The sequence below is a fragment of the Pyrus communis genome, chromosome 12, assembly GCF_963583255.1.
Source record: "Pyrus communis chromosome 12, drPyrComm1.1, whole genome shotgun sequence".
Taxonomy (NCBI): Eukaryota; Viridiplantae; Streptophyta; class Magnoliopsida; order Rosales; family Rosaceae; genus Pyrus; species Pyrus communis.
In genome coordinates, this window is record NC_084814.1 from 26,103,695 (window position 1) to 26,116,722 (window position 13,028).

Here is a 13,028-nt window from a genome sequence, read left to right on the forward strand (position 1 = left end):
TGAAGTAGTTAGCGCTTGATTAATGACTGTATAAAGAGATGGAGACATATGTTGGAGTGACACTCACTGTGCTGGTAGGGGGCTACACCGCTATATTATATATAAATAGCCCTGTACACATCTACATTATATCCCACTAGAAACCAAACCAGAGAGAGAGAGAGAGAGAGAGAGAGAGAGAGAGAGAGGAGAAGCTTGAAGATGGGCGTTGGAAACTTTGAAGCGCTGCCGCTAGTGGTGGGTGTCCACCAAGCGGCGTCCTATCCCTTTTGTTTTAACTTTTCCGTCGCCCTAATTGCCAAGTGGCCACTGTCCATGGATTTAGGGTTTATATGATATGATACATATCTTTTCTTTCTTCTCTCTTCCTCTCATCGGTCATCTCTACTAGTACTATTATATACCATCCGACTGCTACTACAAGGAAGGGTCATTGACTCACTATATATATAAAATATTTTGAAGGGCCCTACGCAGCTATATGTATATATATATGTTAACAAGGTATATAACATTCAAAGAAAGGAAGAAATGGAATTGGAAGGTCTTTCATCTTTCATTTGAATAATGGCCTTGAAATAATGGGTGAATTAGTGGGTCCGCTCCCCCTCCCCCTCCCTTAAAGAGAGAGAGTTGGAGTGGCGTACAGAAACAGAATGACTTGGCGGGCTGAGCGTGCTTGTCTATATAATTGTATTGCTGGTGAGTGTTTTTACATGATATAATGGTTGGTTGCTTTTTTTTGTTTTTTGTTTTTTGTTTTGGTAAACTAATGGTTGGTTGCTTGGGGTGGAAGACTAAGGACGACTAAGCCACCAATTCCAATTTGCTGGGCGGCACCTGCTTTGCTCCCAAGCTAAGCTTAAGCTAATTATAACTGCTTTTGCATTTTGCAATATATAATATATATAACCAAATACAAAACACTATTGTAGATATGGCCATCCCCTTTTCATTAATCATGATTCCTTTACATGCACTATACAATATACATATTTATATACCATCACTTTTTGGTTTTCTAGATATTTAAATATAACACTGTTTGGACCCAAATTTACACCATCGGCCCGTGCAATCAAGGCCATTGAGTGAGCATAGCTCTCAACCGTCGGATGAAAAGTGAAGATAATTTTGTTATTATTGAAAGATAATATTATGATTTTTATCATAATAGTTATCGTTTAACAAATTATCTTGATATTTTCTTATACGGGATAATAAGATGCAAAGTAAGTTTCCGAGCAAGCAGTACAATTCAAATGGACTTGGGACTCCTATTATCAGATTGAGCAGCAGCATGGTGATGGTGCATTAAGATGAGAGTTTGAATAGTCAATATGCACGGTTTTGAGATAACGTTGAAGTCAAGATAATGATGCAAATTGGAATGTCATTGGTACATGGAATTTGGATGACAGAGATCCACGACATTTAAATATTATAATCAATCTTTGGATTAGATTGGTGTTCTACAAAGATGAAAGGAGCACACGACATTGACCCGAGGAATCTTGACTTTGAGGGATATTATCAAAAAGGTTCTTTATGACAATATATGGACGCCGAGAGTTAGAATGGAACTGGAATATTTTATTTCAGTGGCTAAGCATTACAAAATCTATAAATAGAGGCAGTGGCAACGACAAAAAAGACTTCCAATTCAACACACAACTGCCATGCGCAAAACCTCTTAAACATCTTAAGATTTTTTTTATTTTCTTTTTTCCGCGTACACATCTTCAATTTGGATAAACAGCACTATGAAGGCAACCGGCAAACACCTTCAGTTTGGATAAACAGCACTATTGCCGTAAAATCAGCCGACCGAGGAGCACCTTCAGTTTAGATAAACAACACTGCGTCGAGGCCGACTGGTTACCTATCCAAGTCTCGGTCGAGAAGGGTTTCCAAATCCTTATTGGCAGAGGTCATCTTATTAGCCTTCTCAGCGAAGTAAGGTGTTACGAGTTACGATATTCGGCGCATTGAACACCGAGTGATTTTATGATTGGATACTCACAAGTGAGTTTCAGAGTTCGGCATTCTGATGTCCGAACCACATTCACCATCAAGACATACATCACCTTTCAATACTTGTGTCCGTACAGTCTGGTGTCGATTCGACGTGCTTATACTTTCACGAATATAATCACTGTGACTGAATCCGGCGTCGACAATTTGTGAACTTCGCAGAACTAGCGGCCTTGTCTTCAAGCTCGAGAATCCAAAGGCCGAGATTTGTTCCTTCCTCGGCCGCAGTCGCAAGATAAAGAAGTCAACAACGCGCTCAACGCAACATCAACAAATTTTACTCCTCGGCTGAGCTCGGCTGACGAGTTGGCACACCCCGCATTCAACCAAATGACGTAGTTAGCTTATTAGTTACTTGGCCTGCGCGCCACGTAAGCTTTGTAATTGTTAGGATCAACATTTTGGCACGCCCAGTGGGACCCAGTGCTAAAACTACGAAGTTCATATGATATATCAAGATGTCAATCCGACTCCATTTAGCCGATTGCACGAGCTTTTTATGCAATTGAAAAGAATCAGTGAGGAGAATACGCAACGCCTTGAAGAGAATAGAAAACGCCTTGCAGAGGATAAAAAATCGTGGGAAGCGGTAAAACTTCTTCGTGGCGTGAGAGCTAGGCAAAAATCATTCACCTACATGTTGAGAATAAAAGCTCCTATTACCCTGTAAGAGTAATAGGTAAACGAAGACAGGGCTCGATTTAATGCCTAGCTAGATGAAGAACGTTTTCCTTACGTTTCTGACTATCGATCAATTCTCTTTGAAAAATGGTTAAATCTAAAGGTCAGGGGGCAATTTTCCACTCCGGCCACAATCAAAATTCGGCCTAAAAAGATTGTCGAGACGGCCGCAGACGAACCTAGGCCACCTATTTTCTCGGTCGAGACTGAAATTGTGGTAAGCCTAGAAGAAAAAGTTCCAGTTTCTGAGCCACAAATCAACTTGGAAAATTATTTGTCAGATGAGTGCTCCAATGACGAACAGGGCCAAGACATGGTCTTAGATGTCGAAACCATGACAATCGATATGGTTATTGGTGATAAAGCCAATATGGAGAAACCTCGTTTGGCTAAGTTGTTCAAGTTAAGAGCCGAAGTTGACAAAATTATTATGCCCAGGGGACATAATAATTATTCCACACGTTCGGCGGCCGATGATAAAAAATATTTCGTCAAGTCAAAAGTATTTGGCAATGATTTTTTATTCGGCCCTGGAAAAAGGCAAATTGAAAATTTTGTTGTTCCAAGATCTCGACTTGGAATAAAGCATCGTTGGCCTCCTCATTTTCATGGATTGGCCACTTTTATTCCCGTATGTTAGATTTCCATTTTCTTTTTATATATTCTTATCCATCTGGCTTTTTGAGCCGATGCTGCATAAGAAAATAGGGGGCCAACGAGTATCTAATTTTGTACCTCGTAAAAAAAATAAAAAAGGGAAGAAACTTTTGGCCGAAGGAGTATAAAAAATATCATTCGACTTTTGGCTGAAGGAATGGGAGCTATTGGCCCAAGGTGTCAAAAAACTAAAATAAAATAAAAACCGCAAAAGAGGCCAAGGATATTAACCCATTTAGCCGGCTCAGAAGGAATGCTTTTGACCGAAGTGACCGAAAGAATGCTTTTGGCCACAGGAACAAAAATCACATGCGTTGCTGACATTGGATATATAGTAGCATCACATCAATCAGGCTACCTATTTAGTCATGATTGCTGACAATAGATTGTGTGTATGTGTTTATGTATATGCATGGCCGAGGAACAAGTTATCAAGGAAGATTTTTCCCTCGACCCTTCACCCTCAACTCTTCTCGACCTGTATCATACATGCCGAGCTCGACGAACTGGTGCTCGGTACAGGTTCTTTATATACATATATATATATATATATATATATATATATATATAGGCATGACCAACAAATTATATTAGGTAATCAGGTTACCTATATATCTTGACCCTCAACAGCGTTCGGTTTTCCTCGGTCCAAATTTTTTCGAGATGGTTGAAGAGGTTATTTATTAAAGTGGCCGAGCCTTGTATAGAATTGTGGTAGCCGAGGAAGACCATAGCGTTGGCAGTACAGAGGTGTTGCTGAGTAAAAAGTTTCATTATCGGCGATACGAGAGTTCTTCGACTGTGCTAATTTCCTTAACCATTCGGCCTACAAGCCGAAGTTCAAGGAAATTGGGGGGCAATGTTTGGACCCAAATTTACACCATCGGCCCGTGCAATCAAGGCCATTGAGTGAGCATAGCTCTCAACCGTCAGATGAAAAGTGAAGATAATTTTGTTATTATTGAAAGATAATATTAGGATTTTTATCATAATAATTATCGTTTAACAAATTATCTTGATATTTCCTTATACGGGATAATAAGATGCAAAGTAAGTTTCCGAGCAAGCAGTACAATTCAAATGGACTTGGGACTCTTATTATCAGATTGAGCAGCAGCATGGTGATGGTGCATTAAGATGAGGTTTGAATAGTCAAGATGCATGGTTTTGGGATAACGTTGAAGTCAAGATAATGATGCAAATTGGAATGTCATTGGTACATGGAATTTGGATGACAGAGATCCACGACATTTAAATATTATAACTAATCTTTGGATTAGATTGGTGTTCTACGAAGATGAAAGGAGCACACGACATTGACCCGAGGAATCTTGACTTTGAGGGATATTATCAAAAAGGTTCTTTATGACAATATATGGACGCTGAGAGTTAGAATGGAACTGGAATACTTTATTTCAGTGGCTAAGCATTACAATATCTATAAATAGACAGTGGCAACGACAAAAAAGACCTCCAATTCAACACACAACTGCCATGCGCAAAACCTCTTAAACATCTTGAGATTTTTTTTATTTTCTTTTTTCCGCCGACACATCTTCAGTTTGGATAAACAACACTGTGAATGCAACCGGCAAACACCTTCAGTTTGGATAAACAGCACTGTTGCCGTAGAATCAGCCGACCGAGAAGCACCTTCAGTTTGGATAAACAGCACTGTGTCGAGGCCGACTAGTTACCTATCCAAGTCTCGGTCGAGAAGGGTTTCCGAATCCTTATTGGCAGAGGTCATCTTATTAGCCTTCTCAGCGAAGTAAGGTGTTATGAGTTACGATATTCGGCGCATTGAACGCCGAGTGATTTTATGATTGGATACTCACAAGTGAGTTTCAGAGTTCGACATTTTGACGGTCGAACCACATTCACTATCAAGACATACATCACTTTTAAATACTTGTGTCCGTACAGTCTGGTGTCGATTCGACGTGCTTATACTCTCACGAATATAATCACTGTGACCGAATTCGGCGCTGACGATTTGTGAACTTCGCAGAACTAGCGGCCTTGTCTTTAGGCTCGAGAATCCAAAGGCCGAGATTTGTTCCTTCATCGGCCGCAATCGCAAGATAAAGAAGTCAGCAACGCGCTCAACGCAACATCAACAAATTTTACTCCCCGGCTGAGCCCGGCCGACGAGTTGGCATGCCCTGCATTCAACCGAATGACGTAATTAGTTTATTAGTTACTCGGCCTACGCGCCACGTAGGCTTTGTAATTGTTAGGATCAACAAACACATATATCTAACTAGTTGCAGTTCCTTCCAGCATGCATAATTTTAACTAATTCATATATAAATTTGTAAAGTAATTAGTTGATGGTAGAGAGAGTTGTTAGCTAGGCAGGCAATGACAAGAATCTAGGGTTTGTATGATTGAATCCTTAAAAGCAGCTTATTCTTATTGAATGCTTTTTTTCTTCTTCTTTCTAAATAACCAAATATATTTGTCCTAAATATTTCTAGGTAATACTTTGTTTAACATTTTAATTACTATGTTCCTGCCTAGCAAAAAGAAAAAAATTGACCTTTTCCATATTCTTGCCGAGAAGCTAACCCGGAATTAATAGTAATCTTTCAATTCAAGTTCTGATCACAAAACACACACACACACACACACACACACGGCTACCTAGGTAAATGGCAATGTTATATCATCCAATAGGAAAAGGGAGAGAGGCCCACACAGCCACAGTGTGTTGTGTAAACTTGGACAGAGAGAAATAGAAAGGGCCCGAAATTAAAAAATATTAGGTGCTTCATCATCCATCATGCAGTTGGTTGTTTAATTAGTTTGAATGGATATATCATATTATATACATGTATGTACATAATAATATTAGAGAGATTATATTTATGGATTACATTTGTATGTCAGATGACACAAATAATCAACATCATTTGCCTCATGGTATGTATACATTAATTTTTACATACACTAATGTAGTATAAAAATATGATTTTCTTAAAAAATTTCATTTATATAAACTAAATATTAAAGCATCTTCATCACGAAAAATGAAAAATGAGACAGAAATGATTAATATAGATAAAGAAACCAATTTTAGTGTAATGACTCAGCCCCATGGATTCCCCATGTGCACATGCATGATTTTGTTGGTTTGACGATGACCCTTTGTAATTAAGTAAATATTAATTAATTAATGTCATAGTTAACAACATTTGTGCTCCCCACCTCATTACAGCCCCTTTATACAAAGTCCGGTTAATTTTATATTTACATGTATTAATTATATGTATATAGATGGTGACCGAATTAAAATCACGGACGACAAAAGCATGCATGCATCAGTTATGACTATTAATTCAAATTAATTCATGAAGTGAAGGGTTCTAATTAATATATATTTCTTGATTATATATTAAACGATGTACACTGTATCATGTACCAAATTAGATGAAGATGTTTGGAAGGAGCGAGGAGGATGGAGAGAGAGGGACAACAGTTGACATGTCATTTCACTCTTATATATAATATATACATTGGAAGTTATAGAAGTATATATATAACAAAGCAAAGTATGGGAAGTTATTGATCTGCTGCCTCCATCTCCATATCTGTAGGAGCCAAATTGAAATTTTGGGTCAGACCCTTCCGATTAGATAACAACATCTGTACAACATCCAGGTTGAACACTTTTATACACAAACAAAACATACATGCAATGCAATTATTGATTTTTGTTCTTCTGATAGTCTCCAGTTTAAAATAAAATGAACCAATTAAACGAGCCAATGCATAAGAGATCAAGACACTTGTTTTGAATCTTATTGTACATATAATTATATAATTAATTAGCATCTAATCCAATGATCAACTGTATGTATATATGTGCATGCATGATAATTAAGGAGGTTAATCAAAGTGGCAATGAAAGGCGAATTCAGGTTCCTTTTCTAATTTGCAGGACAGTGCAGCAACATAACAATGTCGGCAAATTTGACCGTATAATTTGCATAATCTAGTGAAAGCTATGTGTGCCCTTATAATAATAATAATACATAATCATCATCTATATAAAGGGCCTTTGTTTTTGGTACTGTATTATATACAATATTCCTTGGATTGTGGGACTCCAAAGTTCAAATCATGAATCATCGAAGCAGATCAATTAATTGTTTGCGAGTAACACATCTTCTTTGTTCTGTTTAATAATTCTTATAACAATTATTACATTAATTCTTTCTCCAGTCTGCGTTATTAAAGAACATGAGATGGAGACGCTGGAGAAGGCGGCTGGCTGTCCAACACTAGATCTTTTGATTGTTTCAGATCTTTTCTTCTCTTCTCTTCTCTTGCAATGTATCTAGTGTAGAACGATCGAACGAACAAGCAAAAGAAATTAAATCTAGTCTTATTACAGAAGAAACTACTTTTCGTTTTTAAGGTGATCGATCGACATGAGAACAAGCGCAAATATATATATATGGTCAAACAACCTCATCCTTGCAAGTTGCAACTAATTGAAAACGAGAGATTTTTAGTGTACTAGGAACACTGTCCGGTACACAAGTGTCATAATACAAGTTTCCAATCACTTGTATTATGACACTTGGTGTACCAAGTCGTGTTCCCATTACATTGAAAATTTTATTCTGGAAAACGAAACTTGGCAGGAAAGAAACCAATTAATGACTTATTCTGCAGACTCGGTGTGAAAACTTTCTTGCACATCATTTGATACCATTTTTTTCTTCTTCCATTCATAGTGTTAGTGTGTGACAACTAAAACAGCAAACCTTGATGTCCAATGTCCAACCCTACAATTTAAGGGTAGGAATAAATACAGACTCAGTGCTCACTCCAGTTCAGTTATAAACTATGGCGTTAACTTCCAGCTGGTTCAACATTAATTAATTCCATGGGCTTCACTTAAATTATCTTCTCCTGCAAATCATGGATGGTCACAAGGTTAGAGCCGAGTCCGGTGCTTACAATTTAACACGCAATTTTACAAGACAGTAGAAATCATTTTCCATGTATTAAACATGTTTTAGCTGGGGATTATTAAGGAACTACTCAAATTCAAGTTATTTTCCATCTTCCCTTCTTCAATTTTACTACTTCCTTCCCAACTGCAAAATAGTAAACAAGTAACAAAAAGAAAGATGTTACTATAGTTTTCTTACAATCAAAAGTTTGCCAGAGCGGAGGAGCGGCATACTTCTGCTTTGCATCATGAACATAAAGCAAGCTGAATAGGTCTGTTGTACCGTTGATCTTTTTTGTGACTGTATCACATTCCATCATTGGTGGTGGCCCCCTTGCTGGAGGTGACGTAGTAAACTTATGATTCAAATCTAAAGAACCCTGCAATAAACAAGGGAAATTAACTAGAAAACGTCTTCGACTTGTCAAAAGTAGCATAAAAATTACTTATCAAAGATAAGAGCATTACCAACTCATTTGACAAAGCACGCAAACAGACACGAAAGAGTAGACATACAACAAATCACGGAAGCAGATAGCTCCTATGAGAAGTGGCTTTTCTCTTCCGTTTCATCTTTTCGACATGTGAAATCAGTTATATTTTAGGTTACTTAGTATGGATCGATCATTTTCTGGAAGAAAATTTTGGGAAAGGCCTAAGTACAGTATGATAGGCATATATTAAAGGGTAGAGGCAAATAGCAGCTTAATAATCTATGAAGTCCAAGTATGGATCGTGTACGACAAATATTAGGGAAATCAACAAGGCAAAAGAGAAAACTTCTTTTGCTTCACCAGACCTAATTTCTCAATCTCATAATCTCCAAAGAAAGTGACATCGCCAAGCCAACAAAGAATCTCGATTTTCTTGCTCTCAGCTTTAAACCGCCAATTTTCTAAAAGCTCCCTTATCTATCTAAGAATGAGCATGACCCATGAGAACTCAATTAGGGATCAGAAACACACATAAAGCTGTCTATTCCACACTTGTAAACACGCCAAGTGACAGAAACTCCCTAATTAGTGATACCTAGATGACAGGTTTATTACAGATGCAAAATATGAGGAAGAAGCAAGAAACATTTTCCTGAACCTAACACCTCCAAACAACTTGATCATTTTCATCAAGATAACATAGCAAACATAACCAAATAAACAATCTACCCCACGGGATCTTGCCACTGTAGGAGCAGCTTCTGCCAGGTTCGTAAAAAGCATTGCCTCCTCAAGAGAATGTCTCCTTGTTTTCTTAGGAACTCCACATGTGGCTCCGCCCTTTACCAAACTGTTGGAACTGATGCTCATATCTATTGGTTTAGGAGTTGGTTGTTTTGCATTCTTCAAAACCCACATTTTCCCCTCATACCTGAAAGTTCCAAAGAAAGTTAAGAGCAGAAGGAAATGATAACTAACACATTCTCCATGTTCCACATGAAGCTCATAATTAGCTTCAGAAAACAACTTACTTGGCACGAATAAATTTCTCAGTCCCACTTCTGTCAAAATTTGGTGGCAATTCTTTTTCCCAATAACTGTTTGCCTTTTCATTACCCATGGCTACGCAAAAGTGCATAGAGAGTTGATTAGCAGGATAATGAATTGGAACACAGTAGTCGGTTAGAAAATATTAAAAACACACAGAGCAAAAATGTTAATAGTGAACTGATGCTTTCTAACAACTATTTCGGGGAAAAGAAGGAAAAAAATGTCACTGAGATGACAAACAATGCATAAGTATCAGTTACCATAGTTGTGTTCTTACATTCCATAAAAGCAACCTGTTCTGGCAGCCATGTATCCAAAGTTGTAGACCGTACCTATTTCCAAGATCAACCAGGCTAAGCTATTATTAGAACATAGAGTTGCAATAATATGAAAACATATGCTACTCAAACAGATTGACAATCAAATAGAATATTACTCAACTTTGATAAAAGTAGTTCAGTGGACCAGAACACGTAAATAACTGAATGCAGATTCAGGCTATGCCAATCACCATTGTCATTCAAAACATTTTCGATTACTTAAGAGGTATTAAGTGGCCTCATTATCAATCTTTAACAATTTCAGAAACCAAGAATAATTCTTTAGTCACATGGCTGTTCAATTTCTTCAATGAAGAGTTACCAGACATTTGTTAATGACTTTCATGAGTACCAATCCATTTGAATATGCGAAGCCAGGAAAGGAAGGGTGAAAAAAAGTTTACTGGCAAGAACAGCATATGAAAATAGAGAAATGATAGGTAGAAAAATAAACCTTTGATATATGCACTCCAAGACTCCGATGAATTCCTGAGCACTGCATGCAAATAAATATTCCCAGGTTGACACTAGCCCATCGCGGGGCTCTGAAAGAAATACATTGCAGCACAAAGATAACGTTAATACGGACATCAGATTGCCACAATCAAGACCAACACTAAGAAATATAGCCAAGACAAGCACGTGAAGAGAGTAGTAAAAATATACTAGACAAAAGAAAAGAGAGGGATGTGAAATGCGTACTTGCTCCGGCAATCAGCACATTCCCTGTTTTGTGGCAGCTTAAGAAGGCCTTCTAAAATCTGGAGGCACAAGCAACAACGTGCAACACAAGACAGAAACAATAAACGGGGATTGTAAGTGTAGCACAAGAATGTGCAAGGAAAAGAAAACGACTGAAAATAAAGGATACCTTGAGGTGTTTGGCGTTGAGGTCTTTGGAAACGGAGGCCTTGTTGTTCATAGTTGCTAGTGTGAATGTGTATGCTTGTGCGCCTACCTTCGCTAGTTTGTTGGTTTGGATGATACGGGACCGGAAACAACAACACAATAACACATACGCAGCAGCAGCAGCAACAACGGAGGCAGGCAAGGCGTTAAGACTTGAGAGCGAAGGAAGGCAAGGCCCAAGGCCACGGAGAGAGAGAGAGAGTATGGAATGAAGGTAGAGGCTAATTCCAAGGAAAAACGGTTGGCATTCCTCAAAACATGCCTACAATCATTTTCCATTTTCATACTTTTCTATTCTGTTCTGTTCTATTCTATTCTATTTCTGTCTTCTTTTTTTCTTAAAAAAGCCAGCCTCATATTCTCTCTCTCTCTCTCAATACTTGCAAAAATGCAAAACATTCATTCAAGCGCAAACTGCAATTGAAAACTGCAAAATTATAATCAAAGGGCACAGCATAATTCTGGAAGAAATAAATTGGACATCATCACCATGTATGTATAAGCAACCATTTCAATTTCACATTAAAAACCAACAAAAATTACATAAATTATTAATAATAAGTATAATAATAATAATAATCTGATAAATCCTCCAGCATAAATAAAGCACTAGCAATTAGCAACTGAATTAACCACAAAAGAGTTTTCATTAGTTGGAATTTCGAATCCTATTATTTGGGGTTGAGGACAATCTCTTGGGGAGTCTTGGCCACGATGGACAGCGCGTGGAGCCCGGACTGGAGCTCGTCGGCCAAGGCATCGTAGACCATGCGGTGTCGTTTCACCAGGCTCTGCCCCTCGAACTTTGGGGACACGACCTTGAGGTTGAAGTGAGTTTCGCCATTGCTATTGGCCTTCTCTCTCATGGCGGCGTGGCCGGCGTGCTGATGCGACACGTCTTCAATCTCCAAAACGCTCGCTTCCAACGCCGTCTGCAATTTCGACCTCATTCTGCTTGCTCGTGTCAGCTGCGACACCACCGTCGCTGCTCCTCTCGAACCCATCTCTCTTTCCACACTCCAGCACCATCACACTCAGACTCGGTCACATTCATATATTAATTATTTTCTTCGCTTTTTTTTATTAAAAAAAATAAAAAAATGAAAAAGAGGGAAACAACGAATTGAAAAAGAAAAAATTTGGTGCGGTGAAGGTGGATCGAACACCTGACCTTCAGATCTTCAGTCTGACGCTCTCCCAACTGAGCTATCCCCGCAACGGATGACATTTCGCACTATTTTAAAAATATTAAATATATATGCACGGACCATTCGCATTTCAAATAAACACAATACAGATTCAAAGGCTTGATTATTAATTAATTAGAAGTTGATAAGCATTTATTAATATGGTATATCTATACATGGTGATGGTGGTGTCCATTGTTTAACTATAATATTTAACAACATATGCGCCAAATCCGAAAGCCACAATCACAGCAACTGCCGCCAGAAACTTCACTGTAACATCTTTTCCCACTTTTAATCGTTTAGAAACTAACATCCTTTGGCCCTTAAATTCGCAGCTTGTTGGTTTATTAGCATCATAATCACCAGCATTGACTACTACAGGCATTGTCACTGTAAGGACTCCTGCACTGTGAAGCTTAGCGTGAACGTCATTTGGATCGCACTTGTCTGAAAGTTTGATTTCTTTGTGGAAGCGGCTCCATGTGTTTCCATTACTTTCCTTCAAAGGGCGTTCTCCATGGATTGTAACCATTCCCTTATGAATTTGAACCTTCAGGTGTTCCTTTTTAAAACCTGATCGACATCGATTAGTACAATAAGTACAAGAATTAGTTAACAAAAATAATTAAACAATATCAAAATCATTCAAATCAACATATATACATTAATTCTTTATCTAATATATATATGCATACAAGTACGCGGGAAGACCATTTGTTTATGTTTAAAAGAAAAGAATAATTGTGCGAGCATATGTGCATGATTTCAGGCAGTTGGCTGGGGGAAA

The 13,028-nt window shown here is 38.0% G+C and overlaps 2 protein-coding genes and 1 non-coding gene across 3 annotated transcripts; all 3 read right to left on the reverse strand.

Annotated features, from left to right (window-relative positions):
• Positions 1-8,010: 8,010 nt before the first annotated feature.
• LOC137711247 (probable ADP-ribosylation factor GTPase-activating protein AGD15) lies at positions 8,011-12,085 on the reverse strand. Its single transcript, XM_068450477.1, has 8 exons — positions 11,014-12,085; positions 10,845-10,903; positions 10,597-10,687; positions 10,100-10,154; positions 9,804-9,894; positions 9,502-9,703; positions 8,538-8,718; positions 8,011-8,295 (listed from the first exon to the last, which is right to left on the reverse strand). Coding segments are annotated over exons 1-8 (732 nt in total). The 5' UTR covers positions 11,065-12,085; the 3' UTR covers positions 8,011-8,293.
• Positions 11,723-12,055, reverse strand: LOC137710265 (sufE-like protein 1, chloroplastic/mitochondrial). Its single transcript, XM_068449191.1, has one exon. It carries the CDS (start codon positions 12,053-12,055, stop codon positions 11,723-11,725), a length of 333 nt encoding a protein of 110 aa, XP_068305292.1.
• Positions 12,086-12,194: 109 nt separating the features above from the next.
• TRNAF-GAA (transfer RNA phenylalanine (anticodon GAA)) lies at positions 12,195-12,267 on the reverse strand. Its single transcript has one exon. It is a non-coding gene; the product is annotated as a tRNA-Phe (tRNA).
• Between the last annotated feature and the right edge of the window lie 761 nt (positions 12,268-13,028).

What these genes read in the sequence shown, in the direction of transcription:
- LOC137711247 (XM_068450477.1), bottom strand. Translation starts at nt 11,064, where the DNA reads ATGAACAACAAGGCCTCCGTTTCCAAAGACCTCAACGCCAAACACCTC. An exon ending in ACAGGTTGCTTTTATGGAAT is followed by an intron (nt 9,895 to 10,099) that starts GTAAGAACACAA and finishes ACTTTTGCGTAG; the next exon opens with CCATGGGTAATGAAAAGGCA. An exon ending in CAGTGGCAAGATCCCGTGGG is followed by an intron (nt 8,719 to 9,501) that starts GTAGATTGTTTA and finishes TGTTTATTGCAG; the next exon opens with GGTTCTTTAGATTTGAATCA.
- LOC137710265 (XM_068449191.1), bottom strand. Translation starts at nt 12,055, where the DNA reads ATGGGTTCGAGAGGAGCAGCGACGGTGGTGTCGCAGCTGACACGAGCA.